This window comes from Diaphorina citri, unplaced genomic scaffold (assembly GCF_000475195.1).
Source record: "Diaphorina citri unplaced genomic scaffold, Diaci psyllid genome assembly version 1.1 scaffold226, whole genome shotgun sequence".
NCBI lineage: Eukaryota > Metazoa > Arthropoda > Insecta > Hemiptera > Psyllidae > Diaphorina > Diaphorina citri.
The window spans coordinates 231,439-258,028 of NW_007377663.1; the positions used below are offsets into that span (position 1 = coordinate 231,439).

The following is a 26,590-nucleotide window of genomic DNA, read 5'->3' on the forward strand; positions in this document are numbered from 1 at the left end:
TATTTCTGGAATAACATTTTAATGAGTAACTAAATTACACTGTTTGTTGTGAAAAAACCTAGCCCAAAGTGAACTTTTCTGGGCATAAACTAAAATAACTAAGGTGGAATACGAACTAAATCAAGATCTTCTGAGTAAATAAGGATTATAAGAATGGAAAAGGCATAAAATCAAATACAAGTTTGAAAAAACGCGTATTTTACTGGTTAAAACTGTGTATTTTAAAAGTTGAAGATCTCGATTGGTGGAGAAAAAACAGTTGGCAGTCGACCAAACCAATCAGATCTGAGTTCCTCCAATTTGAAAAAAGCAACCAAAAGAAAAAGGATCTATGATTCCGAGCCCAAGAGCTTGATTATATCAAAAGGGAGTGCAAATTTTATATACTTATCCGTTGTTTGTCCTTAAAATTAATTTCAATTTTAACCAAAAAGTTTGAACTTTACATATTTATCTCAAAGGTCAGGAATTTAAAATCATCATCTGTCTAATTTAGTATAAAATTTTAAGATTCATAAGGACCTGTGTATTCCTGACAGACACTTCATTACGTTCGGTAAGTCATATTATAAATGTAGGTATGTACCTAGATGAAAAGCAGTGGTAGTGTTCCCGATATGAAGAGTACACTGGCTTTCCAGGTTAAGATTCATAAGGACCTGTGTATTCCTGACAGACACTTTATCACATTTGGTAAGTCTTAGACATCTTTCTTCTTTACTCTTCCTAATGGGAGTCTGGCTGGGGGACCTTACACAGGGATAATAATAATAATAGTGCTTATTTATACTGCTCGCATAGGACTGAAAAGTCCCTTTACTCCAGCAGTAGGCTACTACTATTATTAATCAACATCACTCGAAGAGTCCTATAAGTACAAAAAGTTTAAAATTAAAGGATCACAAGTTGATTTTAATACACTTATATCTGAGACGAGAAATTCTCTTGAAGCTACACAACTTCGATATATCTAAAGTCTAAGATCAATAAGGTAATGGAAAGAGAGTGTGAAATTTCGGAACCAGTATGGGAAATGTGGCCATTTCCACTGAATACCAAGGCATTTTAAATACATCAACAGTTGGAACCAAAAACACAGCAAAACTATCAAATTTTCACTTCGAAATCTTTTACATTGCAGTTCTTCAAAAGAGACCAATCCTCCAGTAGCTGTATCCACTACCTTATTGCTCTTAGCCTATCGCCCAGCGCAGAGCAAGATCAATAAGGTAATGGAAAGAGGGTGTGAAATTTCGGAACCAGTATGGGAAATGTGGCCATTTCCACTGAATACCAAGGCATTTTAAATACATCAGAAGTTGGAACCAAAAACACAGCAAAACTATCAAATTTTCACTTCGAACTTTTTTACATTGCAGTTCTTCAAAAGAGACCAATCCTCCAGTAGCTGTATCCACTACCTTATTGCTCTTAGCCTATCGCCCAGCGCAGAGCGTACAAAAGCTACCAACAAAACATATACACAAGGAAATCTTATAGCAGTGTGTTCACACGCACCGGAGAAGAGAACATCACATTACTTACTCTGTTTTACTCTCGACAGGCACAGGCGCCGTGGGTTCCACGGGGACTTTTTGTTCACCCTCCTTTGTCACGGGAGCTTCGCTTTCGCTGACAGACTCCGGTTCACTCGCTCCATTTTTCTCAGGTTTGGCGGCTTCAGAGCTTTCTCCATTGTTCGCTACTTCGTTTTCTGGTTCGCTCAGTTTGGTTTTCTTGAGAGGGGGTTCCGCGGAGGCGTTATCATCTGCGCCGTCCATTTCTACTTGAGAGGGGGCGGGGGGATTGTTGGTGGGTGTGCTGGGATCGGGCAGATCATTGGTGTTGGTGTCCGATTCGGCACCGAGTGTCATGACGGAATCGTTGGTGACATCGTCTGTGTGGTTGTTTCCTGGAAAAGACGATTTTTTATGTTGTCAAAATGGTGTTTCTAGTGGGGTTGATTGACAATATGTACCTATGTATCATATTAAAAAATAATAATAAAAAAAAATGTATTTATATCTACACTTGCCTTCATTTGCAACCTGCCTTCTGACAATCCTATTCGTCCATACATTGGAGGGTTTTGTTTCAGCCATGTACTTAGATATATTATGATTAATTCACCATATGTGGAATTTTTCAAAGGGAGAAAAAGTTCTGGATGGGAAAATTATTTATGCAATTTGTTGTAGACCAAAATTTCATCTATATTCAACATTTCAACCTCAAACTATTCCATCTTTCTGTAAAAATTCAATAAAATAATTTCTATTTCATTATCTGTTAAAAGTTAAAGACAACACCAATTAAATTAATTGAAAATCAATTAAAATTGTTTGAAAAGAATTGATGTAATTATCAAAGTCATGTTGGCAGCACTGCTTGTGTTCAACAGTTTCCAAAAGTGCTCAACAGATAGCACTAGTGTTACATTAATTCTCCACTGGGAAACTAACCCAAATTAATGTTAAATTAATCAAAAAAGCTCAAAAAGCTCTTCAAACACCATCCTGAGCAAGAAAATAGGTAAGAAAGTATAGATAAAGAGGTAAATATTTCCCATTGAACAAGAAATATGGATAATAATATCCATATACGTCATCGGGAGAAAAAAAAATGACGCGAATCAGCCATATTTCCTTGAAACCAGGCACAAAAAATGACATGTATGTCCTAATATTAATGATACTACATAAGCTTAATAATATCCATATACGTCATCGGGAGAAAAAAATGACGCGAATCAGCCATATTTCCTTGAAACCAGGCACAAAAAATGACATGTATGTCCTAATATTAATGATACTACATAAGCAATAAAGTAAAAGTTATACAAATATGTCAAGGAACTTCATAAAAAACTAGGAAAAACCAAAGTCTTGATTGGAAATCGATTTTCCAAGATAATAAATGACATCCGAGTTCAATAGACCTAGAGGTAGAACCCCCTTGCTCTCAATTTCCAAGTTCTTGGTGCTAAATAAAAAGATAAAATTCCACTTACCAGTTGTCAAGCTTTATCAATTCTTCTGGAGTCAAGGAACTTCATAAAAAACTAGGAAAAACCGAAGTCTTGATTGGAAATCGATTTTCCAAGATAATAAATGACATCCGAGTTCAATGGACCTAGAGGTAGAACCCCTTGCTCTCAATTTCCAAGTTCTTGGTGCTAAATAAAAAGATAAAATTCCACTTACCAGTTGTCAAGCTTTATCAATTCTTCTGGCTTTTTGTTTTTGCTTTCTGCTTTCAATCGTAAAACTTGAGGATATAAACTCATGACACGTTCAAATTGCTCGGGAGTTCCATCCGTAAAAAAACTTGATGAATTTCCAGTCGCCATGTTCCTCAGGAGAGAAGTAAAATATTTTTTCCTTTCAACAATTTAAAAGAGAAAAAACCCGGAATTCGATTAAAAAGACAGTTTAAAAACACTCAAATGTAGATCATTTTCTAAAATAAAATCTCCGGCTCAGAGCAATAAGAGAAGTAAAATATTTTTTTCCTTTCAACAATTTAAAAGAGAAAAAAAACCCGGAATTCGATTAAAAAGACAGTTTAAAAACACTCAAATGTAGATCATTTTCTAAAATAAAATCTCCGGCTCAGAGCAATTCCATTGAAAAGTAATTATTTCCAACAACTGCTTGCCTCACACACACAACACAAAAAATATCGATTGAAACTCCAACTCCGTCACGGCACTTTGTTATGGTTAGAACGAACGTTGTTTTTGAAATAAAATAAAACAGACTTGAACGCAAACTCAGGGGTATTGCTTGCTTGCTGGCTCTGCTGTGCTGTGTAGCCTCGCTCTTTATAACATACCTCTGACAGGGTGTCTCAACAGTGAATCTAGAAAATATTTCACGGGTTATTTTTTCTTTATTTTATGCATTGTATTCAGCTAGTAATCATTTCGTTTTAAGTGTTTTTACATTCCTATCAATCGCCACCACACTATATTTCTGAGTCAGGTGCATTTTGTTTACTAAGTTGCGGTGTCTCGAGATGGCATCTCAATGGAAAGGGTGCGAGTTTGAGTCCATTTTCTGGACGATCTTCTGAACTCGAGGAAATTTTGAGTTGTCGACTTTTCGAGTCATATGGGACGGGTTGGTTTGGAGACTCGAAATTTGGGCCTGACTGACCCAACACTTCCATACGACACGACCTAAAACCTAGACAACGTGGGGTGGTGTAATAACTCGCCCCTCATCCACAACCATCTGAAACCTTGATATTCTAGAATTCTAGATAGAAGCTGTCTAAAACCGGGGTCGGAATCTTCCTATCACGCTTTTAGATTGGAAAATATCATAATCTCGTAAGACCTAGGGTAGCAGCCGAATTTCCAGGCAAAACACTTGAGTTGAGCTTGAGCATCGTCGAGCTTGGTTTATGTCCTAATAACCGGTGGGACAAGGATCACGTCTGCCAGCTGGTAGCAAAACTGGTTGAAAATCCAGCTAAAAATAGAACACCTAGAGACAGAGGATAGACCTTCCTGGACTATATAATAAAAATAATAATAATAATAGTGCTTATTTATACTGCTCGCACCTCGCACAGGACTGAAAAGTCCCTTTACTCCAGCAGTAGGCTACTACTATTATTGTGGTCAAATTCTCAAATTATATTGAGCATAAAATAGGGGTCAGATGGTCACCATCCAGGTACTAACCACGCGCAACGTTACCTAACTTCAGTGATCCGTGGGAGTAGGTAGGTAGGAACCACCTACCTACTTCTATCTTCTATCTTCAATCTCATGGTAGGTAGGTAGAAGTCTCACTAAACTTCTCAAGTTGATAAGCCATGGTTTCATCTTACAGATAATACAAGACAAGGATATACAGGGAGTACAAAGGTGCCAGACTACAGGATGTAAGTATGAAAAGTATCACAGTACACAGGGTGAGTCAAAGTACAAAGTATTCTTTAATTTTTAGGCCCCATTTTGGAAAGGGCTGGTTTCAAAAGTGAATGAATATGAGGAAACTAGAGAGAGAAAAAAAAGCAACAAACAGTAGAAATGTATAACAACCCCACAAGCATGGGTGTTAGCTAGCCAGAGTTGATGAAAAAAAAAAAAAAAAAAAAAAAAAAACCCAAACCACGGAATTCTGTTTTACCGTGTTTACTTCCCCACAATCTCGAGAATATTTTCTCCCTGTAGCGAAGTACAGGGCGAGCAGCGGATATAATTTTCACCTTAATGGACTCTTCCTGGAAGAGGCTAACTAAACGCGTATTAAAAACTTCGCTCGTAGCAAAAAGTCAACATAAAATGGAAGGACGCATTATCCAAATTAAGGACGAAGTCAGGGAGAGGTGCCTGAAATGGAGAAGGGACAAGAACGGAGAAAAGGCTGAAGGAAGGGTGCCCAAACAGGGAAAGGTACCAGGAAGGGAAAGGGACTAGAATTATTAACTACGAAGTCCGAGAGGGGCACCAGAAGAGAATAGGGGATAAGGATAAAGATTTAAAAGAAGAAGAGACAAGGATGAAGGAAGGGCGCCTAAACAGGGAGGGGTACCAGAAGGAAAAGATGGGACAAGGATGAAGGAATGGTGCCCAAATAGGGAAGGGGTATAACACCACTCACCACTGAGCTTCCAAGTTCCAAGGCAAGGAAAGTACAAGGCCGGGATAATAAAAAAAGGAATTTTAATTGTGTCAAGCATAAATGCTCGTCACAAATGCCCTACGCTAAATTTTATGACTTCACTTGGACTCGAACCACCAACCTCCAGATCCGAAGTCCACGGCGCTAACCACTACAGTCACTACACCACTGAGAAAGGCCGGGAAATTAAGGAAAACAGTGAAAACACCACGAAAAACAACCCACGGAAACATTCATTTTGATTCCACCAAAAGACCCTCCGGCGGGAATCGAACCCGGGTCTCCTGAGTGCAAGTCAAGTACGCAAAGCAGGACCACGTGTCTACGATAAACAGCTGTGACTTTTATATTATCATCATCAAATCATCATTATTATTGTTTCTTCCGAAGCACATGTCTTCTATACCTATACTTATAACTCATGTATACAAAAAGGTACATGGAGTTTATAACCTATATACAACCGTACATAGAATTTGTCTACATATAATTACATAGATCTATGGGTACGGTGTACATAGCGAGATTTCTATGTAACCCAGCATCTACATAGCGCGTGGTACATAGGTAAAAATTGTAACTCAGGTAAACGGTATGTACTGACCTATACCCAGACCTATTATTATTATTTAATTCGAATAAATACTTGTTCACAAATCTCATTCATTCAGTGATGATGATAATAAAACCCAATAATAATAATGATGATATACCAATACTGATGATGCTTGTGATAATGCTTCTTGTTTTGAATCATGCTATTGATGCCGATGATGATTCATAGTCCCGACAAAAACTTCTAGAATCGGTGTAGTAGAGTTCTTAAAGAATTCATGTTTGTCTCCTAGAATTCTTCGGGATTATGGGAAGAACGCTGGAAGAATGCCAAAAGGGATCTGGAAGAATTCTGATATGTTTTTTTTTTAATTTCATCTTATTCTTACCTATTGAACAAAAAAAATCTCAGGAATTCTTACCTATTGAGCCATCGTCTAAACTCTTCTCGGATGGGAGGGACTGAAGGGAGGAGGTGTCTTCTGGTTCCGAGGGGAGGGAGCTTGCCGCTGGAACAGTGGACTCATCTGGTTTGTTGTTTTGGGTGGCCGGCTCTAGGTTGGACTCATCCGAACAGGTGTCTAAAGCCTGAAGAGAAAAGAATAAAAAGGACAAATGAGAATATGGTTGTTGACTTTTGTGATACATATGATTTTGTTATGCCATATGATTATGTACATTTTGTTATGCAAATATAGTAGGTATACTAATGTAGCATCTTGAAAATCTTGAAAAAGTAGCAAGTAAAACAGTAAAGATCACTTAATATTTAGTACAAGATTTGACTTCAAATCATTAACACTCCCAAAATGCTCTACTCTACTAAAGCCATTATTAAATTTGGTAAGAACAATCTAAACAGGAGGATAAAATTTCACATTAAGGTTTTTCAACTTACTTGATTGGTTCCGTTGACATGTGTTGTGCTATTCCCGTTTGTGTTGTTAGTGTTGTTACTACTCAGGGATCGTATATCTTCTAACAGTTCAGGCTTCAATTCTGCTGCTACATAGTGTGTCCATAGTGCTAGCTCGACCTGGTGGGCATTCCATGTACCTGTGCCATTCTTGGCTGCAAATAAAGAACCAAATTTTCGTCAGTAAATAGTTTCTTTAAATAGAACTTATTACAAGGGCTACACTCAACCCTAAATAGAGAAGAAAAAGGAAAATGACCTGGGAAGGATCTGCTGATTCTGCTAAAACAAGGAATATTTTTCTGTGTCTTATTCATTTCTTTGCCTCCCATTATTTTTTTTTCTCCTCCTTCTTCTTCTTCTTCTTCTTCTTTTTTTACCATACATTCTTCTATTTCCATAAAACTTACATTCTTTGTTCAATCGTTCTACGGTGTTGTTGATGAAATTGACAAACTTCAAGTTGGTGGGCATTCCATGTACCTGTGCCATTCTTGGCTGCAAATAAAGAACCAAATTTTCGTCAATAAATAGTTTCTTCAAATATAACTTATTATAAGGGCTACACTCAACCCTAAATAGAGAGGAAAAAGGAAAATGACCTAAGAAGGATCTGCTGATTCTGCTAAAACAAGGAATATTTTTCTGTGTCTTATTCATTTCTTTGCCTCCCATTTTTTTTTTCTTCTTCTTCTTCTTCTTCTTCTTCTTCTTCTTCTTCTTCTTCTTCTTTTTCTTCTTCTTCTCCTTCTTCTTTACCATACATTCTTCTATTTCCATAAAACTTACATTCTTTGTTCAATCGTTCTACGGTGTTGTTGATGAAATTGACAAACTTCAAGTATTCCTTAGTTGTGTAGTCAATGCCTTCTATTTCTGGAATGGCCATTAGACACTCATCGGCCATGAATGGGGCAACTTCAGGTGTGGCAGCTGCTAGGAGAGCTGAAAAGAAAATATCAAGTTAAATTAGATGATCCAAATGTCCAAGAGAAAAATGGAATTTCTTATTTAAAGCAGCTCTTCCTCAGTTGTACTCAGATGATGAGAAATTCTTCAAACAAGAGCCAAGCCATGTATGTGTTATTGAATACCTGTTTTGACTAAATTGTAAAAACAAGGGATCTTGTGAAAGAAAAAGTAAATTCTTTTTCCCATATTTTTAATGGAATTTATTTTGTAGGGGTACCTATTGATTTTTACTTATTTTTCTCCTGAGGGAGATCTTCCACCCAAACATTATGTCATAGAAAACAAACTGCCTATGCTCTGCAACCAATAATTATTATTACCTGATGCCAATGTGGTGCCAACTCCCTTCAGATTACTCAATGCGGATAAGGCTAGTTCTAAGTTGGGCAACTTCTTGAAAGCTTTCTTTGTTTCCATCATGACAGCTCGTGGGGTGTTCACTTTGACAAGGTAGTTCAGCTGAGGGTAGAATTTGCCTCACGTGTCTACGATAAACAGCTGTGACTTTTATATTATCATCATCAAATCATCATTATTATTGTTTCTTCCGAAGCACATGTCTTCTATACCTATATAACTCATGTATACAAAAAGGTACATGGAGTTTATAACCTATATACAACCGTACATAGAATTTGTCTACATATAATTACATAGATCCCAGATATAGTTCATCACAACAATAAGGTAAGTAAGCTAACTAAATGGCTCCAAAAGTTTCATCTGTTTGAAATTAGGCCACAGGCTATTTAGCTAGGTACTACCTACTTGGAAATATTGACACCCAGTACTGGCCTCAAACCACAAAACCTCAGATTACAAGACCAGGATACCAACTGTGCTCATATCTCACTTTTGATAATAATTACTCATACTTAGGTGGGTTGGAACAGATATATAAAAAAAAGTAAAAATGTAGGTTGGACATTGGAACAGATCAAAAAAAATATGGATGGTAGGTTCAAAGTTGGAACAGATAGAAAAAATAGATGGTAGAGAACCATTTACAAGAGACAAGCAGATGGAGGAGGAGAAGAGTACAGAAAGAGGAAAATAAGGGATATTGCTGGGGCAGGGGGGGGGGAGGAAGAGGAGAACAAATAAGAAAGGAGGGGAAAAGAAGGAGGATGAAACAGAGAAGGAAGATGAGAAGAAGGAAGGAGTGGAGGGAAGAAGTAGAAGAGACAGGAGAAAAAGGGACAGACTATTCTATCTCTAAGAAGACAGTGATTTGAAAGAGGGAGAATACAGAGGAAAGGGAAGGGGAAGAAAAGGAAAAGGAAACTGAGAAAGAGGAGAAGGAAGGTGAGAAAGAGGAAGAGCTTACTGTCTGTTTCCATTTCATAAGTTGGACTAATTCTTCGTGGTTTAGGTGTGCATCTTTGCCTCGGGCTTTGATTTTCTTGGGTAGTTCATTTTGGTACCTGAAAATAAATAAAGATTAGAAGAGTAAGTTAATTAGAAGAGTAAGTACTTAAAGTACCTATATGACTTATGATACCTACATGAGAAAAAAAAATTCAAATCAAAATTCATCTTAGTAAGTACCTATGTCAGGCCAAAATTTCAAATAAAAATAAAATGAAAAAAAAAAAAAAAGTCTCAAGTACCAACCTATATTAGAAATATTAGAATGAATAGGTATTCGGTTGATGATGATGATGATGATGATGATGATGATGATGATGATGATGATGATGATGATGATGATGATGATGATGATGATAAACCAGAGATGATGCTTGTGATAATGCTTCTTGTTTTGAATCATGCTATTGATACCATGATACCAATGATGATTCATAGTCCCGACAAAAATTTCTAGAATCGGTGTAGTAGAATTCTTAAAGAATTCATGCTTGTCTCCTAGAATTCTTCGGGATTATGGGAAGAACGCTGGAAGAATGCCAAAAGGGATCTGGAAGAATTCTGATATGTTTTTCTTCGGGAAATCTTGACAAGAAAGGTTCAGTAATGCTCAAAAGCTCACCGATGTTGCTTATGAAATATGTATATGAAATTATGAATGCTTACTGCTTTATTGATAGGTACTACATTTGTTATTCGCAGTTTTTGTCAGTATTACCACTATTACTAGCGCCTAACGCCTAACACAACAGTATCATTCCGATAAATCATGATTATGATAGTGATACTGCTTGGGATAATGCTTACTACTCAAGATTGATATTATTAGCAGTAGGTCTGTATCTAGTAGGTAGGTACCTATCTATCTATTGACAGTGATAATAATGATATCTATATAGACGTATGTAAAACATGCTTCTAATTGAGTCTCGTGCCCCAAGGCCTTGAACTCTACAAGGGTCAACACTCCGATGTCAATATTCTATACATATGCTATTCGCAGTTTTTGTCAGTATTACCACTATTACTAGCGCCTAACACAACAGTATCATTCCGATAAATCATGATAATGATAGTGATACTGCTTGGGATAATGCTTACTACTCAAGATTGATATTATTAGCAGTAGGTCTGTATCTAGTAGGTACCTATCTATCTATTGACAGTGATAATAATGATATCTAGACGTATGTAAAACATGCTTCTAATTGAGTCTCGTGCCCCAAGGCCTTGAACTCTGCAGGGTCAATACTCCGATGTCAATATTTATAACTGGAACGTCTTACTATGAACTAATGAAGTTAAAGGGTCAGAAGTCGAAGAACGCCTTGACCACTACACGGACTACCGGTGGTAAGGGACATTTCAGTCTTATTCGTGCAGTAGGTAGGGTATTTCCTTTCAACAACATAGGAAAAGCTGCGAAGAAGTAGTCCTCAAGACAAGACACTGGAAGAAGGAAAGAACAAAGAACTGAAAGAACTGACCATGAGTCTCCAGCACGCAATAAATGGTAACGTGTTAGCTTGCCATTCAGACAGTCCCGGGTTCGATTCCTCGAGAATCGGAAAGAAAATTGGACCTTTATGTACGATGGAGAGGCGGGTGTTCAGACTAATAATTGCCCAGCACTGAGCTACTCCTAAATAGGGGGAAATGCTTAACAGCCACCTTCCTGCTCAACAGCAGGTTGCCTCACGGACAAAGGATACCAAATGATTTTGACAGGATAATGAGAGAGAGGTATTGTCAAAGTTTCGAAAAATCAAGAGTAAAATTGCATACCATTCCTGGGACTTGAACTCGAGACCTTCCAGTTACCAGACGAACGTCACCACTCACCACTGAGCTTCCAAGTTCCAAGGCAAGGAAAGTACAAGGCCGGGATAATAAAAAAAGGAATTTTAATTGTGTCAAGCATAAATGCTCGTCACAAATGCCCTACGCTAAATTTTATGACTTCACTTGGACTCGAACCACCAACCTCCAGATCCGAAGTCCACGGCGCTAACCAATTTTGTCGTCCCAGATATAAGTAGTTCATCACAAGAATTAGGTAGGCAAGCTAAACCTAACTCCATGGCCCTAAAACTTTCATCATTTTAAATTAGGCCACTGCTTATTTTGGGCACTACATACTTGGAAATATTGACACCCAGTATCTACTTGCCTCAAACCACAAAACCTCAGATTACAAGACTAGGATATCAACTACTGTGCTCATATCTCACTTTTGATAATCATTACTCATACCTAGGTGGGTTGGAAGTTGGAACAGATAGAAAAAATATGGAGAACCATTTACAAGATATAAGATAAGCAGGAGGAGAAGGATAGAGATGGGGAAGAGGAAGAGGAGAAGGAGAATTAATAAGAAAAGAGGGATCAGACAGTCCCGGGTTCGATTCCTCGAGAATCGGAAAGAAAATTGCACCTTTCTGCACGATGGAGAGGCGGGTGTTCAGACTAATAATTGCCCAGCAGTGGGCTACTCCTAAATAGGGAGAAATGCTTAACAGCCACCTTCCTGCTCAACAGCAGGTTGCCTCACGGACAAAGGATACCAAATGATTTTGACAATATAACGAGAGAGAGAGGTATTGTCAAAGTCTCGAAAAATCAAGAGTAAAATTGCATACCATTTCCGGGACTTGAACTCGAGACCTTCCAGTTACCAGACGAACGTCACCACTGAGCTTCCAAGTTCCAAGGCAAGGAAAGTAGGTACAAGGCCGGGATAGGGAAAAAAAGGAATTTTAATTGTGTCAAGCATAAATGCTCGTCACAAATGCACTACGCTAAATTTTATGACTTCACTTGGACTCGAACCACCAAGCTCCAGATCCGAAGTCCACGGCGCTAACCACTACACCACTGAGGAAGGCCGGGATAATAAGGAAAACAGTGAAAACACCACGAAAAACAACCCACGGAAACATTCATTTTGATTCCACCAAAAGACCCTCCGGCGGGAATCGAACATTTTGACGTGGGCTAACAGAGTGGAGCGGAGGTCATAGAGCTTTTTGCCTTTAGCTTAACTCCATTCACAAAAAGCCCACTCTGAGGCTTAGGTGTAGGGGCAACAGCCCCCTTTTAATCGCCCACCAGGGGTGGATGGAGGGACTACTTAAAAAAAGGGACAACAGCCCCAAAGGATGGGTTAAGCTTATACGAATCTACCTTGAGAAAGGCCGGGAAATTAAGGAAAACAGTGAAAACACCACGAAAAACAACCCACGGAAACATTCATTTTGATTCCACCAAAAGACCCTCCGGCGGGAATCGAACCCGGGTCTCCTGAGTGCAAGTCAAGTACGCAAAGCAGGACCACGTGTCTACAATATACCTTCAAGACTAGGACTCGAAAAGCAAAGCACAGAAAACTTGGTAAGTGACTTGAAGCTTTGTATTCACCTCTGATACCTATCCAATCAGTAATAATGACTCTAATGAATGACTGGTAACTAAATAGGTAGGTATAGGTAACCAATACTCCAATTGAAAGACAAGGAGAGAAGAGGAGAGCCAATCAGCCCATTAGGTATGTCCATATCCATAACAACCTCTACCTAAGAGAGAGAGAGAAAGATAGATAATACCAGTAGGTGTATTGAATGAATCAATATGAATGATACCCGTGTCATGTTTGTTGATTGGGAGGTCTCCTTGTTTTTAGGGATCTAAAGGGCAACCAATTCATTATTTTTATCTACTATACCTACCTACATATTATATTTATAGGTATGAAAAGTACCTATAATGTAGTAGGTATCAAGTTATAGGTTTGGGTAGTATATGTACGATGTACATACATATCTACTTATAATAATGTAGTATCTAGGTATTTACTATTTCTGGGATTTGTACGACAAAGTAAGTATGTATAATGTACATAGAAGTACATAGTGTGATGTGAATTAAGAGTAAGGTAGGTCAAAAAGTACGCTCTCTCTCTCTCTCTCTCTCTCTGCATTATAAAATACTATATTTTCCCTTGAACCCCCTCTCTCTCTTTCTCTCTCATTCCACTTTCCTCTGTGTTCCCCTCCTTCCTCATTTCATCTCTCTCTATCACCCACCCTCACAAATTTCTTCGTCTCTTTCTGTTAATACCCTCGCCCTTACCCCCGCCCATCGCTCTGTCTCTCTCACTCTGTCCTTTCCTCTATCTCTCTCCCCCTTTTTTGTTTACGTATATCCCCCAGTCTCTCCATCTCTCTCTCTGTCCCCATAACCCATATATCCCCCCCCCATAAATCTATCTCTCTTCCGCTCTCCCTCCCTTTTCCTCTGTCTTTCTCCCTCCTCCTCCTTCTCTTCTTCTTCCTAATACTTTCATCTGTCTGGGCTCTCTCCCTCTTTATCCACCCATCCCCTCTCTCTCTCTCTCTCTTCTTTTCTTCTTCTTCCTCCTCCTTTTTATTTCATTCATTCATCTCCCCCTTCTCTCTCTCTCCCTTCCCCTCCTCTCTGTCTCTCTCACCCACACTCTTTTTCACATGTTTTCTGTACCCTCTCCCTCCCTCTCTCTGTCTCTCTCCATTCTATATACTTTTTGAATATTTTTATTCTTCTTTCTCTTATCCCCCCCTCCCTGTCCTTCCCTCCTCCTCTTTCATTCATTCATCTCTCCCTCCTCCGTCTCTCTCCCTCTCCACCTTTTCTTTTACACACTTCACGGCCCTCTCTCTCTCTCTCTCCATCCCTTCTTTTTACCCCCACCTCTACTTTTTTCTTGATTTCCTCTTCCTTCCTTCCTCCCTCCCTCCCTCCCTCTCTCTCTCTTTCTTCCCCTTTCCTACCCTTTCTGTGGCCTTGTAACTCTGTCTCTCTTCCCCCTCTATCCTTCTTCTTCTTTTTCCCTTTAATTCTTCTTATTCTACCCCCCCTACCTCCACCTTTTCTTTTTCGTTTATTTATCCTCCTCTCTCTCCCCCTCCTAACGTTTTCCCACATCTTTATTTCTTTCTTCTTCTTCCCTTTCTGTCTCTCTGTCCTTCTTTCTCCATCTATCTTTTCATGGCCATATCCCCCTTTTCTTCTTCCTCTCTTTTCCTTCTCCTCCTCCTCCTCCTCTCTTTCTCTTTACCCCTTCTCTCTCTACATCTCATTTCATTCATAAAACTTGGGTCTGTGTTTTTGCAAAATACTCTTCTCTCCTCCTCCTCCTCCTCCTCCTCTCTCTCTCCCTCTCTCTCTCTTCCCCTCCTTTCTTCTCTACTATTTGTAGTAAAGAGTATAAAAGTTGTGTTGTGTTTTCCATTTGATCTTGGTGTATTTATATGTTTACGAGGGACGAAAGGGAGAGAGATTGGGAGGAGAAAGAAGTAGAGAGAGAATAGAGAATGACAGGAGGGTAGAAGGAAGAGAAAGAGTCAAGATAGGAAGTTAGAGAGAGATTGGAAAAGAAGAAGGAGATGAGGAATTAGGAGGAAAGAAGAAGGAAGAGCTCCTCCAGGAAAACTCTGCCATTTAAAGCGATGGAAATAAGAGAGGAGGGGGAGGAGGAGAAGAAGAAAGAACGAAAATTAAAGAGTGAGTAAAGGAAAGTTAGAGGGACTGAATGACAGGAAAAGGAAGAGAAGAAGAGTGGAAAAATCCTGTAGGATTGTAAAATGGCCAGCAGATCTTCGAACCTGCGTATATCTGGATTTGGCCAACGCCCAACAGTTTGCCAGAACGGTGATGATTCCCTAGAGAAGGCTTTATACCCAGATAGTTACGGAGTTCTGGAAGAACACCGTCTAACGCTCATGTGAGAAGCCTTGGACACGGATTGGTAAGTAAGTATATCCAGGTACTTTCGGCGTAGTGCTCTAAAGTCCCTTTATCGGAGGATTTTACGCCATCAATATGAGATTAGGGGCTCGAACCCACAGTCCGTCCATTACGAGGATCATACCAGAGTAGCATAAAACGACGAGGTAGCTCTTCCTTGACAACCCTAGGATAACCCTTCAGGTTCCTAGTGTCTTCAAGTTTCCTAATAGAAGAAGACTGAGGAGCTGAACGTCACCTCCAAACTTTTCAAAACTCCCAAAACTTTCGTCCATTTACCCGGGATCGGGGGGGGGGGGGAAAGCCTACATATTATAGCTCTTCCTTGACAACCCTAGGATAACCCTTCAGGTTCCTAGTGTCTTAAAGTTTCCTAATAGAAGAAGACTGAGGAGTTGAACGTCACCTCCAAACTTTTCAGAACTCCCAAAACTTTCGTCCATTTACCCGGGACCGGGGGGGAAAGAGCTTCCTACATATTTACTCAAATATACATAATACATCCCACAACACACAGCAACCTCTTATGTACACCGTATAGGTACATACTTCACCTCTATGTACGACCTATCCTATACACTCGTTGCTTTTTACACACAAAATACTATAAAAACATACGTACAGCACTCGAGTCTACGCTATGTATATAGGCAAAACGACACACTTTTCATTCATAATATAGATTTCATTCATCAAACGGAGAATGTCCAATTGAAGCGGTAATTGAGCATTGCTTACGCGCTATTCTAGGAGACCCAAGGCGCGACATGGGTCAGAAACTGCCATACACTCCCTCACTTGGCAAAGGAGCGTTTCACCGAATAACGCGATTCAGATGGAGATTGTGTGAAATTCTCACACGCAGTCACCCTGTACGAGACTATAAGGTTAGCATAGCTCGCTGCTATAGCGTTCAACTCGAGTTGAGAAGGAAGGAGGCCCCCCTTCTAAATATTGTATTTCGACGGGTTATAAAACCCGTAGAGAGAGAACACTGCTGGTCTCGCACTGTAGGTTGGAGAGAGACGAGAGTATACAGTGTGCGCAAGTTATTTCAAAAGGGAAACTATTTTATCGCAGAGAGAGAAGTCAGAAGAGAGAAACGTTCACATTGTGAGTCCCGGCTCAGGGTCTGTCTCCATCGAGTGTACGAAATGAGAGTGGGAAATGTACTAGAATTTTTTTTCAGGAAATCTTGACAAGAAAGGTTCAGTAATGCTCAAAAGCTCAACACCGATGTTGCTTATGAAATATGTATATGAAATTATGAATGCTTACTGCTTTATTGATACTACATAGGTATGCTATTCGTAGTTTTTGTCAGTATTACCACTATTACTAGCGCCTAACACAACAGTATCATTCCGATAAATCATGATTATGATAGTGATACTGCTTGGGATAATGCTTACTACTCACGATTGATATTATTAGCAGTAGGTCTGTATCTAATAGGTACCTATCTATCTATTGACAGTGATAATAATGATATCTATAGACGTATGTAAAACATGCTTCTAATTGAGTCTCGTGCCCCAAGGCCTTGAACTCTGCAAGGGTCAATACTCCGATGTCAATATTTATAACTGGAACGTCTTACTATGAACTAATGAAGTTAAAGGGTCAGAAGTCGAAGAGGACTAGTGATACAGCGAACTGCAGAACCTACCCAATCGAGAGATCGAGACCGAAATCTTCATTTTGACGTTAGAGGAGAGAGGTTTTTAGATTTTGCCAAAGTTTCCCATGTCTCTAATCTATCGTTATACGCTGAAAAACTTACCGTAGATCGGTAAAAACCCTGGAAAAGTCTGGTGTTTTGAACAACAGAAGTTGAATAAAGGCAAGGGAAAATTTACTTTGAAAAAGTTACTTTACCTAGGAATTTATCGAAGAGAAAAAAAGGAGGTACCTACTTATGACTTCAAATTAGTGGATGTACCAAGATTACAAAATCTCTTACTGCTTTATTAGAGGGCAGATTAGTGGAGATATCTGTAGCACAAATGCCATAGGTATCTATGCTATGGGATATGATATGAGTAAAGACGTATCCAGGATTTGTTAGTGGAGATGTCAAGAGAACAAGGACAATACTCGTGATATAGCACCTAGGTACTCTTACACAAGAGAAATTAGTGGATGTACCATGATTACAAAATCTCTTACTGCTTTATTAGAGGGCAGATTAGTGGAGATGACAAAGTACAAAGGGTAATACTCATTGGATAAAATCCCGGGGCGGATTTTGTCCTGATGGGATAATGTTCGTTCTCGGAACGGCTGGCTTTCTCCTATCCTGTCTTCCTTGTCTCTTCGATTTCGGGACGATAAGACCATGGCAGTTGCAGTTCCCTCTGTCAAACCTCTTAAAGGAAAAAAAAAAAAAATAAAAAAATAGTGGATGTGCCTCTACCCCCAGAGCCAAACTAAGAAGAGCTTTCATAGAAATTAAGAAGAGCTTTCATTGGTTCTCTCAATGAACGAAGGGAGTTCCAAAAGTTTCAAACTTGACAATTTTCGATGTTTGTTCCACCTAACTCACGAACAGTTGGTTCGATTTTCACGACATTTGCCAACAATGTTAAACACGTAAAGGGAATTCACTCGTAGTTTTGGGGCCTTTAGTACCCTTTCCTCAAATTCTTTACAATCCACTGACAATCGGACATATGTACTACGGAAACGGACATACTATGACACAGACAACAAGTATAATGCTACATCTGTTTAGTACATACAATACATACAGAGAGAGAGAGAGAGAGGAGATAATTAAATTGTGAGAATAGGTACATTATTTTATCACTTAGGTCAATAAATTAGCTGAGAGCGAGAGAGATGGAGCAAGACATAAATACAAAAAGGGAGAGAGAGAGAGAGAAAAGCCCGAGAGAGAGAAGAGAGTACTTTAAATGTTAATGGAAAAAAAAACTTTGAAAGAGCTTCCAAGTTCCAAGGCAAGGAAAGTACAAGGCCGGGATGATAAAAAAAAAGGAATTTTAATTGTGTCAAGCATAAATTCTCGTCACAAATGCCCTACGCTAAATTTTATGACTTCACTTGGACTCGAACCACCAACCTCCAGATCCGAAGTCCACGGCGCTAACCACTACAGTCACTACACCACTACAGTCACTACACCACTGAGGAAGACCGGGATAATAAGGAAAACAGTGAAAACACCACGAAAAACAACCCACGAAAACATTCATCTTGATTCCACCAAAAGACCCTCCGGCGGGAATCGAACCCGGGTCTCCTGAGTGCAAGTCAAGTACGCAAAGCAGGACCAAAGTAAGGGCATACCTCGGCTGGGATTGAACCCACGCCCTCCTGTTTACCAGGCGAGCGCCTTGAGCTCCTCCAGGAGAACTCTGCCATTTAAAGCGATAGAAAAAAGAGAGGAGGGGGAGGAGGAGAAGAAGAAGGAGAAGAAGAAAGAACGAAAATTAAAGAGTGAGTAAAGGAAAGTTAGAGGGACTGAATGACAGGAAAAGGAAGAGAAGAAGAGTGGAAAAATCCTGTAGGATTGTAAAATGGCCAGCAGTTCTTCGAACCTGCGTATATCTGGATTTGGCCAACGCCCAACAGTTTGTTAAGACGGTGATAATTCCCTAAAGAAGGTTTTATACCCAGATAGTTACGGAGTTCTGGAAGAACACCGTCTAACGTTCATGTGAGAAGCCTTGGACACACGGATTGGTAAGTAAGTATATCCAGGTACTTTCGGCGGAGGGCTCTAAAGTCCCTTTATTGGAGGGTTTTACGCCATCAATATGAGATTAGGGGCTCGAACTCACAGTCCGTCCATTACGAGGATCATACCAGAGTAGCATAAAACGACGAGGTAGCTCTTCCTTGACAACCCTAGGGTAACCCTTCAGGTTCCTAGTGTCTTAAAGTTTCCTAATAGAAGAAGACTGAGGAGTTGAACGTCACCTCCAAACTTTCCAGAACTCCCAAAACTTTCGTCCATTTACCCGGGATCGGGGGGGAAAAGAGCTTCCTACATATTTACACAAATATACATAATACATCCCACGACACACAGCAACCTCTTATGTACACCGTATAGGTACATACTTCACGTCTATGTACGACCTATATACATATACACTCGTTGCTTTTTACACACAAAATACTATAAAAACATACGTACAGCACTCGAGTCTACGCTATGTATATATAGGCAAAACGACACACTTTTCATTCATAATATAGATTTCATTCATCAAACGGAGAATGTCCAATTGAAGCGGTAATTGAGCATCTATTTCTATGAAATAAAACTTCTCTTTTTTTTCCTCTGCTTTTCCCGTGTTAAAGACGGGGTCAGCGTTTTTCGTCAGCCTCTCAATCAGCCCTAACTTGGGTGATTGCTTTGAGCTGACATTTGGTTTTGGCTACAAAATCAGCCAGAATTCCATTTCTATTAAATTAATTAAAAATAAAATAATAAATTGAATTACCTACCAAAAAAAAAAACGTACCGACCCATTCTAGCTAACAGAACAAAACGTACTTGGGTTCGTACGAGGTTCATACGTTTCGTACTAGGCGTGGACGGGTGACATGTGATAGCACGAGGCTTGTGTGTACGTTTGCATGACCTCGTCGAGTTCCCTCTCTCCATTTCTCATGCCACCAGCTTGTTTTTTTATTCTCCACTGTACTGAACATTGTGCTTAGCTTGCTTCTCTCGATATTCTTCTGCCTTCACGAAGCACAGGCAGCGGTTCGCAAACAGGAGCCCGTCCGGCGCCCGCTGTGACCCATTGGTTGAGATGGAAAAGAATAGAATGGAATGTTTGGTGTTCATACTGCCGATATAGGGCTGAAAACCTGAAAAGATTTTAGCTTTCTTATTTAGACTTTCTTACTTTCTTCGGCCTTCACGAATACTGTAAAAACCGAGGTCTTGGGGTCCCGAAATCTAAGAAGGAAGACAGAAAATCAGCCTTTCGGAGAGCGAACCGTGTGTACTAGGATAAAGTCCGCTCCGGACGGGAATCGAATCCGAAATCTAGCGCTTCCAAGGCAGACGGGATAACCAAGCTAACTAGGCTGACAAGCAGCGCTTAGCCTCGAATCTAAGTATGAAATAAAAGTTATCTTTTAGGCCAGTCTAGTTAGCTTGGTTGGTTGCGCGTCTGCCCTAGGCCGCGGGTTCGATTCCCGCCCGGGGCGGCTTTTATCCTGATAGGATAATGTTCGTTCTCGGAACGGCTGGCTATTTTATATTCCATTTTCTCCTGTTTTCTTGTTTATCATCAGTGGGGGCGAGGGGGAACAAACAAGGGGCATACGCCCGGGGCGGATTTTATCCTGAACAAATAAAATTCGTTCTCAGAACGGCTGGCTTTCTGTCCTGTCTTCCTTTTCTCTTCAATTTTGAGACGATAAGACCTTAGCAGTTACAGTTTCCTCTATTAAACCTCTTGGAAAAAAATAAAAAAATAGGCTAAACAAAGTCTATTTTATTTTAAACCATAGGAGCTGGTTCACACAACATCAAACAAATACAATACGCCACAACATGAACATTAATACTATTGCCCAACAATTTATATCTAGATTTATCAGAACAGTCCGGCGGAAATCGACACTCATCGGGAAAACACATCAACTTCCGAATTTCGTCCGGACTAAAATACCTCAGATTCAAACGTTTCAACTCTTGCAGAAGCGTGGCTTCGTTTTGATTGGTCTCGAGAGTGTTTACACTACTTTCTTCGTTTTGATTGGTCCTGGTAGTGGTTACACTATTTCCTGCGTTTTCATTGGTTCCTAAAGCGTTTACACTCCCATCTCTTTGATTGGCTCCCGTAACATTTGGGGAAATATCTTCTCTTTTTGCTTCCCTTTCATTGGTCCTTGCAATTTCTGTAACATGTTTACTTTTTGCTTCGTTCTGATTGGTTCCCGTAACATTTGTGGTAATATCTTTACTGTTTGCTTTGTTTAAGGTATCATTTACCTTTTCATTAAGGAGTTCCTTTTCCACCAAGTCATCTTGGTTTAGGGTATCATTTACCTTTTCATCAAGGGTTTTCTTTTCCAAGTTAACTCTATTTTGGGCATCTTTTACCATTTCATCAAGAATTTCCCTTTCACCTTCATCGCCGAATTGGGTCTCTGTGTCCTCTACATCCAGTTTTATTTTCTTTGCTTTAGTTTCGTCTGTACTGGAGTTGTCTATCTGTTGTTTGAGGTGTTTGCATTTCTCAATGATCTCTTCAATTTGTGTCATGTCTCCAAGGTTAGATAATACGGATCCAGTACCTGTAGATGTAATAATGATGAAAATAAAAATGACATCTTTAAAGTAATAAAGTTGAGTGAAAATAAATAAATGCCGTTTCATTGTTATTATATCACAACTTTGTTGCTCACTGCAGCATTGTAGGATTTTTCAAATATCCCAATAATCCACTTACTATGTTGCATACTATGCTTAGTATGCTGGCACCGGTCGCTATGCGCATTTATATTATACATAGCTACTCATTTTCCCCACGAGGCTGAGTGGGCCCCACAACAGCCAGTCACAGAATCAAGCATTTTTTTTTAACTCGCGGGGAATTGAACCCGAGTCTCCCGCAAGCAATACGAGCGCAGTGACCACTACGCCATGCGAGCTGACGCCAATAAAGAGGAGTATGTAAATGAAATCACTCTTTTGTTGCAAGTAATATTGCCATCGCGCTAGCAATATTACTTACAATCAATTTTTTTGTACATCGTGGGAATCGAACCAGGGACCTTATACGTTATGTTTAACAATGGATGCTTGCAAACAAAGGATGTCTAAAATAAATAAATTCATTAATAGTCTATCTTACCTTCAGCATAGTGGGTGTACGCCTTGGTAAAACAATTCGTACTGCTCGCCTTTCTATTCACAATATCAAATACATGGAATCTCCTCAGTAGATCCTTATCAGATACAAGATATCTACGATACAGATCACCACTAGGATGAGTAGAATCTAGAATACCGTGTAGTGTCATGCGAGAGAGCAGCGGATTACAAGTGTTGGCTTTGAGCTTGGGAAGTTCTGTCATCTGTAATATAGAAGATATTTATTACAAGTCTTGGATTTCAGCTTGGGAAGTTCTGTCATCTGTAATAAAAGAAGAGATTTCCATTTTTTAGAGGTTTGATAGAGGGAACCGTAACTGCTAAGGTCTTATCCTTCCGAAATCGAAGAAAGAAGGAAGACAGGATAGGAGAAAGCCAGCCGTTTCGAGAAAGAACATTATCCGTTCAGGATAAAATCCGCCCCGGGCGGAAATCGAACCCGCGGACTAGCGCTCACAAGGCAAACGCGCTACGAACCAAGCTAACTAGGCTGGCAGAAGAAATTTCTAAAGTAGACAATAATTGACAGTCTCCTTAGGTTGGAAGGTGCCTACTTTGTCGTAGTGGGTTCGATTCCCACCCGGGACAAGCTTTACCCTAAACATATTTATAAGGTTCTTTCTCGGCTGGCTTTCTCCTATAATGTCCGACTGGAGGGCGCGGGTTCGAATCCCAACCGAGGCATGGAATTTCGAATTTCAACCAACAATTTGGCCTGGCCAAAGTGGATGTTTGAATAATAAGAGGGGGTAATACTCGTATACCTACTGGTAAAGTAAGGTATTGTACATAAGATAGGTGGTAAAGTAGCTACTACATGGGGTGTTAGTGGAGATGGGCATATGATATGAGTAAAGACGTATAGGATTTGTTAGTGGAGATGTCCAGAGAACAAGGACAATACTCGTGATACAGCACCTAGGTACTCTTACACAAGAGAAATTAGTGGATGTTAGAGGGCAGATTAGTGGAGATGACGAAGTAGAAAGGGTAATACTCATTGAATAAAATAAAAGAAAAATTGGTGGATGTGCCTCTACCCCCAGAGCCAAACTAAGAAAAGCTTTCATAGAAATTAAGGGCCGAATTTTAAACTCGGATTATCATTTAATCCTGGTCAGGGTTAGCTTCTAGGAGAGCTATTCTATGTGGGAAAGTAATGTTGGACAATTACCTACATAGTTTGACTAACTAAGACAGGAACTGAAAGTAGTTTTAAAAAAATTTATTAAAACCTCTCCGAACACTCTAAGCCTAACCGCCCCTAAAAGGTAATCCGGTTTTAAAATTCGACCCTAAGAAGAGCTTTCATTGAGAGCTTTCTAAAAGCTCTCAATAGTTCTCTCAATGAACGAAGGGAGTTCCAAAAGTTTCAAACTTGACAATTTTCGATGTTTGTTCCACCTAACTCACGAACAGTTGGTTCGATTTTCACGACATTTGCCAACAATGTTCAACACGTAAAAGGAATTCACTCGTAGTTTTGGGGCCTTTAGTACCCTTTGCTTAAATTCTTTACAATCCACTGACAATCGGACATATGTACTACGGAAACGGACATACCTACTATGACACAGACAACAAGTATAATGCTACATCTGTTTAGTACATACCAATACATACAGAGAGAGAGAGAGAGAGAGAGAGAGAGGAGATAATTAAATTGTGAGAATAGGTACATTATTTTATCACTTAGGTCAATAAATTAGCTGAGAGCGAGACCAAAACTTCAAACTTGCTTCTTTCGTTTCGAAATTTCGAATATGAGCCCAAAGTTGCGCTGAACTCCGAAAAGTTTCCAAAGTTATAACGGATATAACGATCAATGAGCGCTTATTTGGCAAGGAAGGAATCAAATTTCTATGACTCATCCAAGTACGCCTTACACCTATTTACCCATGTAAATGTACCTAATCCATATACATTATACATAGATATGTATGCCCTGTTATTTATTATAGAGGTACATATTAACTGCATATGTAGGTAATATAAACAAAATAGATAGGTATGTAGTTATAGGTGTCTGGCCTAGTATCTAGCTATACATAATTATATTTATGTTGATTCTATTATAGGCAATCAGTGTATTCTCAAAGAGGTGAGTGCAGGATTTAATGGATTATTGACTTAATCAATGAACTTATCAGTATTGAATAGATCGGAAATCAATATTGGTGTTTTATTTCTACTGCTCGAATTAGACTAAAATTTTTACTAGAAGATGCCCTTCGCCATCGTCATTTTTCAGGCTGGTATCCTCCCTGTTTAACGTCCCCAGCGACACTGAGCTGGTCTACTGCTACTCCCTGTTTAAAGTTACCCAGCCAGACTAAAATAAACTAAAAATGATGGAAAATACTAAAATAACTAACTAAAAATAAATAACTAAAAAGAAATTAGGTAGGTACCTACCTACTAAAAATAAATAACTAAAAAGAAATTAGGTAGGTATACCTACTTACTAAAATAACTTAATAAAATAGAAAGTAGGTACGGTACCTATGAATAGAAGTAGGTCCCTGTGATATGAAAAAAAAAAACGTCATTGATAAACCGCCTTGAAAACTCGAAATGTGAAATTGTCGATTTAGGTAAAACGTAGAGCTCTGCAAAATCTAGGGCCCAAAACTTCGAACTTGCTTCTTTCGTTTCGAAATTTCGAATATGAGCCCAAAGTTGCGCTGAACTTCGAAACTTCTCAGAAAAGTTTCCAAAGGTTGTAACGGATATAACGATCAATGAGCGCTTATTTGGCAAGGAAGGAATCAAATTTCTATGACTCATCCAAGTACGCCATATACCTATTTACCCATGTAAATGTACCTAATCCATATACATTATACATAGATATGTGTGCCCTGTTATTTTATTTATTATAGATAGGTACATATTAACTGCACATGTAGGTAATATAAACAAAATAGATATGTATGTAGTTATAGGTGTCTGACCTAAGTACCTAGCTATACATAATTATATTTATGTTGATTCTATTATAGGTAATCAGTGTATTCTCAAAGAGGTGGGTACAGAATTTAATGGATTATTGACTTAATCAATGAACTTATCAGTCTTGAATAGATCGGAAATCAATATTGGTGTTTATTTCTACTGCTCGAATTAGACTAAAATTTGTACTAGAAGATGCCCTTCGCCAGTGTCATTTTTCAGGCTGGTATACTCCCTGTTTAACGTCCCCAGCGAAACTGAGCTGGTCTACTCCCTGTTTAAAGTTACCCAGCCAGACTAAAATAAACTAAATGATAGAAAATACTAAAATAACTACCTAACTAAAAAGAAATTAGGTAGGTAGGTACCTACTAAAAATAAACAACTAAAAAGAAATTAGGTAGGTAGGTATACCTACTTACTAAAATAACTTAATAAAATAGAAAGTAGGTACGGTACCTATGAATAGAAGTAGGTCCCTGTGATATGAACCTAGCCATGTGTTGGGTTTGGTGTGGGGAAGTTTTGTTACGTGCATATTACCTGAAGTGAATAAACAACTTGGAAAACCCCTGTAATAATGATGAATAATGTATACTGGAGTGCAAAAAATTCCGGACAGTTTGCGTTTCCATCCCTTTACTGCCTCGGTGGTGTAGTGGTCAAGACGCTCGCCTGGGAAACAGGAGGGCGTGGGTTCAATCCCAGCCGAGGTATGGAATTTTATCCTCAAAATGATTTGAGACTTTGACCACTGTAATAGTAGTAGCCTAGCGTGGGTTCAATCCCAGCCGAGGTATGGAATTTTATCCTCAAAATATTTTGAGACTTTGACCACTGTAATAGTAGTAGCCTACTGCTGGAGCAAAGGGACTTTTCAGTCTTATGCGAGTAGTATAAATAGGCACTATTATTGTTTTTCTGACAGAAGCCTAGTTAGCTTGGAGGGTAGCGCGTTTGCATTGTAAGCGCTAGGCCGCGGGTTCGATTCCCGCCCGGGGCGGATTTTATCCTAAACAGATAGGGTTCGTTTTCGGAACGGTTGGGTTTCTCCTATCCTGTTTTCCTTTTCTCTTCCATTTCAGGACGATAAGACCTTAGCAATTACAGTTCCCTCTGACAGCCTTTTTTTTAAGAGGTTTGACAGGGGGAACTGTAACTGCTATGGTCTTATCGTCCCGAAATCAAAGAGAGAAGGAAGACAGGATAGGAGAAAGCCAGCCGTTCCGAGAAGTAGTAGCCTACTGCGGGAGTAAAGGGACTTTTCAGTCCAATGCGAGCAGTATAAATAAGCACTATTATTGATTTTCTGAAAGAAGCCTAGTTAGCTTGGAGGGTAGCGCGTCTGCCTTGTAAGCGCTAGGCCGCGGGTTCGATTCCCGCCCAAGGCGGATTTTATCCTAAACAGATAGGGTTCGTTTTCGGAACGGTTGGCTTTCTCCTATCCTGTTTTCCTTCTCTCTTCCATTTCAGGACGATAAGACCTTAGCAATTACAGTTCCCTCTGACAGCCTTTTTTTTTTTTTTTTTTTTGGGGTTTTAAAG

The 26,590-nt window shown here is 39.4% G+C and overlaps 2 protein-coding genes across 2 annotated transcripts in view; both read right to left on the minus strand.

The window, feature by feature from the left end:
- Window positions 1–1,241: 1,241 nt before the first annotated feature.
- Window positions 1,242–20,050, minus strand: LOC103506312. The gene is made up of 7 exons (XM_008470697.3): window positions 19,905–20,050; window positions 9,406–9,503; window positions 8,400–8,558; window positions 7,897–8,052; window positions 7,090–7,262; window positions 6,614–6,779; window positions 1,242–1,912 (listed from the first exon to the last, which is right to left on the minus strand). Exons 1-7 carry the CDS (start codon window positions 20,048–20,050, stop codon window positions 1,542–1,544), a joined length of 1,269 nt encoding a protein of 422 aa, XP_008468919.1. The 3' UTR covers window positions 1,242–1,541.
- A 651-nt stretch (window positions 20,051–20,701) lies between these two features.
- The window catches only part of LOC103506315, a 15,498-nt gene continuing 9,609 nt past the window's right edge, over window positions 20,702–26,590 (minus strand). Inside the window, exons 4-5 of the mRNA XM_026821392.1 lie at window positions 22,074–22,296; window positions 20,702–21,513 (exon numbers count right to left, since the gene is read on the minus strand). Of these exons, the coding sequence (XP_026677193.1) occupies window positions 20,714–21,513; window positions 22,074–22,296 (1,023 nt within the window). The 3' untranslated portion in view covers window positions 20,702–20,713. The remainder of the gene's footprint in view (window positions 21,514–22,073; window positions 22,297–26,590) is intronic.